The 3,599-nt window shown below is 35.9% G+C and overlaps 1 protein-coding gene across 1 annotated transcript in view; it reads right to left on the reverse strand.

Annotated features, from left to right (window-relative positions):
* Nucleotides 1-2,679: 2,679 nt before the first annotated feature.
* The window catches only part of LOC125037330 (chymotrypsin BII-like), a 7,690-nt gene continuing 6,770 nt past the window's right edge, over nucleotides 2,680-3,599 (reverse strand). The window contains exon 7 of the mRNA XM_047630421.1: nucleotides 2,680-3,015. Coding sequence (XP_047486377.1) covers nucleotides 2,860-3,015 — 156 coding nt within the window. The 3' untranslated portion in view covers nucleotides 2,680-2,859. The remainder of the gene's footprint in view (nucleotides 3,016-3,599) is intronic.

Genomic DNA, 3,599 nt, shown 5'->3' on the forward strand with positions numbered 1-3,599 from the left:
TTATTTTTTTACATTTTGTAAAGAATGTTTTGATTAGGGAAAAAAATATAAAGTTTTTGATAATTTGGCTTAAGATTCTTTTTTTAAACGCATCAAACATTATCAAGTTGGAGATTTGCACGCAGCATCGCATCGAGGGTGCCATGTATATTTTTACTTCCTGGGGTAACTATACCACTGGTCAAAAATCCCTGCATTAGGCAAATTTGTCTTTGTGTTTGTCCACATACAATTATAAAAGCTCTATAGCATGAGGGGCAAATAAGTTATTTTACCTCATTTTTTTCATATCCTATAAAAGTCCTTGGTTTTGATAAAGAGCTAGTTGCTAAAAGGGGGAAATGTGTTAACAATTGATCAAAGCCTTCTTTTCATACAAGTGTTTTGATTTTTGAAGATAAAAATAGTTTAAAGGGGTAATAACTGTTTTCGCTACTACAGCAAATAGGGACACAGTGAAAAATTATAGGGAACGGATGTTAAGACATATCAGTTTTTTTCTTAATTTGGCATAAATGGGGATCAAGTCATTCATAAAATATTGAAGAGGTCGATTAGCAAGTTTTATTCAGTTACAACGTAAAAATATTTATCTCTTTGTACAGGGAGATTTATTGCATTACTCAGAAAGTGGTGACTGAATGCGAGTTTCCCAATAAAGTAAATTACCGTAGTTCGACGAAAGATAACAACTTATCTCCATAATTGTAGACAGGTGAGAAAGAAATTGTCGAGGAAATTGAGATGTAAAGTTTAGTTGAATTATTTGTGTCCTTTTACAATATTTTCCCGTTCTTTTAGGAAACAAAAAATATAATTGCTAGATAAGTGAAACTACAGTAACCAACAATATTGGTTACTGTTGCATAGTTCCTTTTCTTCCTGTATGCTTGTAGGCAGGTACTATAGACAATTTCGTGGAGGGGGAGGAGGGGGAGGGAGTAAATTACTGAAAAGCTAGCCCACCTTCTGTGCCAATTCGCCTTTTTCTTATATCATTAAACGGAGGATCCGTAATCGATGTTTACACTGGTCTTTTTATATCAGAATGGGAATGCACTGTTAGTATGCAACCTCTCATGTAAGAATACGCTCATCTGCATATAGTTATACATATGGGCCTTAATGGAAAGCTGAACATATTCCCTAGTTTGCGTTGTAGATTGTAAAAAAATGAAAAATGAGGCAGGAACACTTTTGGAAAAGCATTGCACTGTCCTTTGAGGTTAATTAGCAAAATATGGCTGAGTCACTACGTAGGAACATATTATGACATTAATAGGTAGATAATTAGCTGTTCAGGCGGAAATATGAGAGGGAAACCCGAATTCGCCTTTGACCTCGCGTAGATACGTTCAATATAATAAAATAAAAATAATAAAACCAATGACCTGTTTGTTGTATAAGCATGAAACGTGCAAACATACGAGGTAGTGGTTATCGCATTTACATTTATACAGAAAATTTAAGCCTGTTATTTTTCTTTAATTGTTGTCAACAGTTAGGATGCGTGTTTGTGTAAGCTTGAAAGTCATAATAGAGACATATTAAGTACAAAAAGAGTTTCATGATCCTTTTCATTGAATTGTATTTTTATTTTGAAGATACCTTAGAAATGCACGAATGGTTACTATAACATGTTAAAAGATGAGGAGGTCGCAACTTTATTTGTAAATATTTTGAAGACTTTGATTATAGTTTCTGCAAGTATTTTTTGCAGAAATGGACTTTGCCAGATGCATATATTTTGGTCTTATATTTACGTAATGCGAACATTTTCAATCTCAATGAGGGTTAAAAACGGTTTCCTTTTCTTGTTTGGTAACACCTCAAGACGAGATTGCATCGCCACCGTCTGAGCAAGAAGAGATGGTTGCATTATCATCGTCGTTATATGGAACTCGACCGATAAGATTTGTGTTTGTGTCTGTTTGTTTATGCTAAAAGTATATCTGAGGACAATGATCAAGACATGTTGAATTTTATAATCCTTTTCACTGCATTGAATTCGTATTATGGGGGTACTTTAGCGATTTGAGGTAAACTACGTATCAAGACATGTTGGAAGGCTAAGTGTAATTATCGGATCAATAACCGTGATCCTATTCATATCAACATTCTTGACCCGTTTCGCATCCGGAGAGCAGCTGTGAATACCTTTTTACCCCCCCCCCCCCTCCTCTCTCTCTCTCTCTCTCTCTCTCTCTCTCTCTCTCTCTCTCTCTCTCTCTCTCTCTCTCTCTCTCTCTCTCTCTCTCATTCTCTCACTCTCTCACTCTCTCACCTCTCTCTCCCTCTTCCTACCAACACGCCCACCCCTCTCTCTCTCTTTCTCTCTGACTCCAGTTAGGTATGTATATTTTTGTGAATTACATTAAACTGTACACAGGAAGTGTGTAGAAGTAGGTCTCGAGTATTTTCCTACAGAAGATATTCCTAAAATGCAGTCAACAAAAATAAAAGGATGGAAGTTTGAAATTTCGTTTTTTGTTGTTATTACATCAGAATTATACACAAGCAGGCATTTGAAGCAGTCGTAAAGCGTGTAACTCAAAAAGGTACGTCGAGAAAGAGAGAGAAAGAATGAGAGAGAGAGAGAGAGGGAGAGGGAGGAGAGAGAGAGAGAGAGAGAGAGAGAGGAGAGAGAGAGAGAGAGAGAGAGAGAGAGAGAGAGAGAGAGAGAGAGAGAGAGAGCAAGAGACAGAGTAAGAATAAGACAAAGAGAAAGAAAAAGAGCAAGAGACAGAGAAAGAAAAAGACAAAGAGAAAGAGCTAGACGGATAGACAGAGAAAACCCAATCCACGCCTCTCTGTACTTCGTCACCTCCCACTCGTCTCTCTTAAACTGACATCATCTACTTAAGGAGTCACGCCTGTCTTCTCCTCGATCCAGTCCAGGTAATAGAAGACGCGGGTGAAGGCGTCAGGTTCTCCAGCCTCGCATCCTACAGAAGACCCGAAGGAGGTGACGCCGTAGGTCATGCCGTTGAGGTTGAGGGGACCGCCGGAGTCTCCCTGCAGAAGGAGTTTTGGTGAGAAGGGCTTCGTCGTGAATTAAGGTCTTGCGAAATGTCGGATGGTGTGGATTTTTTTTTTCTTTTTTACTGAAATGGTTATCGGTTTATCCTTGTTTATGATGATGATATATATATATATATATTTTTTTTTTTTATGAATATGAAATGAAATGGAAATGAAACGGTTGTTGGTTTATATTCATCCTTATCTATCCGTTTATTTATTTACTGACTTGTTTCTCTTTTCCTTTTTTTCTATTATGTATTAACGATGATATTAATAGTGTATATGCTGATTTTGGTTTATTTCTGTCGATTCAACTTTTATATTAATGATATTTATGATATATAATTATATTACTAATGGTAGTGATGGTAAAAAAATATATGACATTGAACCATAATAATAATGGTGATTTTTTATAATAATATCATTTCTACATAATCTAGGATTAATAATGATAGTGGTAGTGAAACTATGATGATGATACTAATGGTCAATACAGGATAATGCCAATGTTAATAATGAATATGTACTGATGCTAACGAGGATGAAGATAATAATATCATAATAACAATATC

Source organism: Penaeus chinensis, chromosome 23, assembly GCF_019202785.1.
Source record: "Penaeus chinensis breed Huanghai No. 1 chromosome 23, ASM1920278v2, whole genome shotgun sequence".
Classification (NCBI taxonomy): domain Eukaryota; kingdom Metazoa; phylum Arthropoda; class Malacostraca; order Decapoda; family Penaeidae; genus Penaeus; species Penaeus chinensis.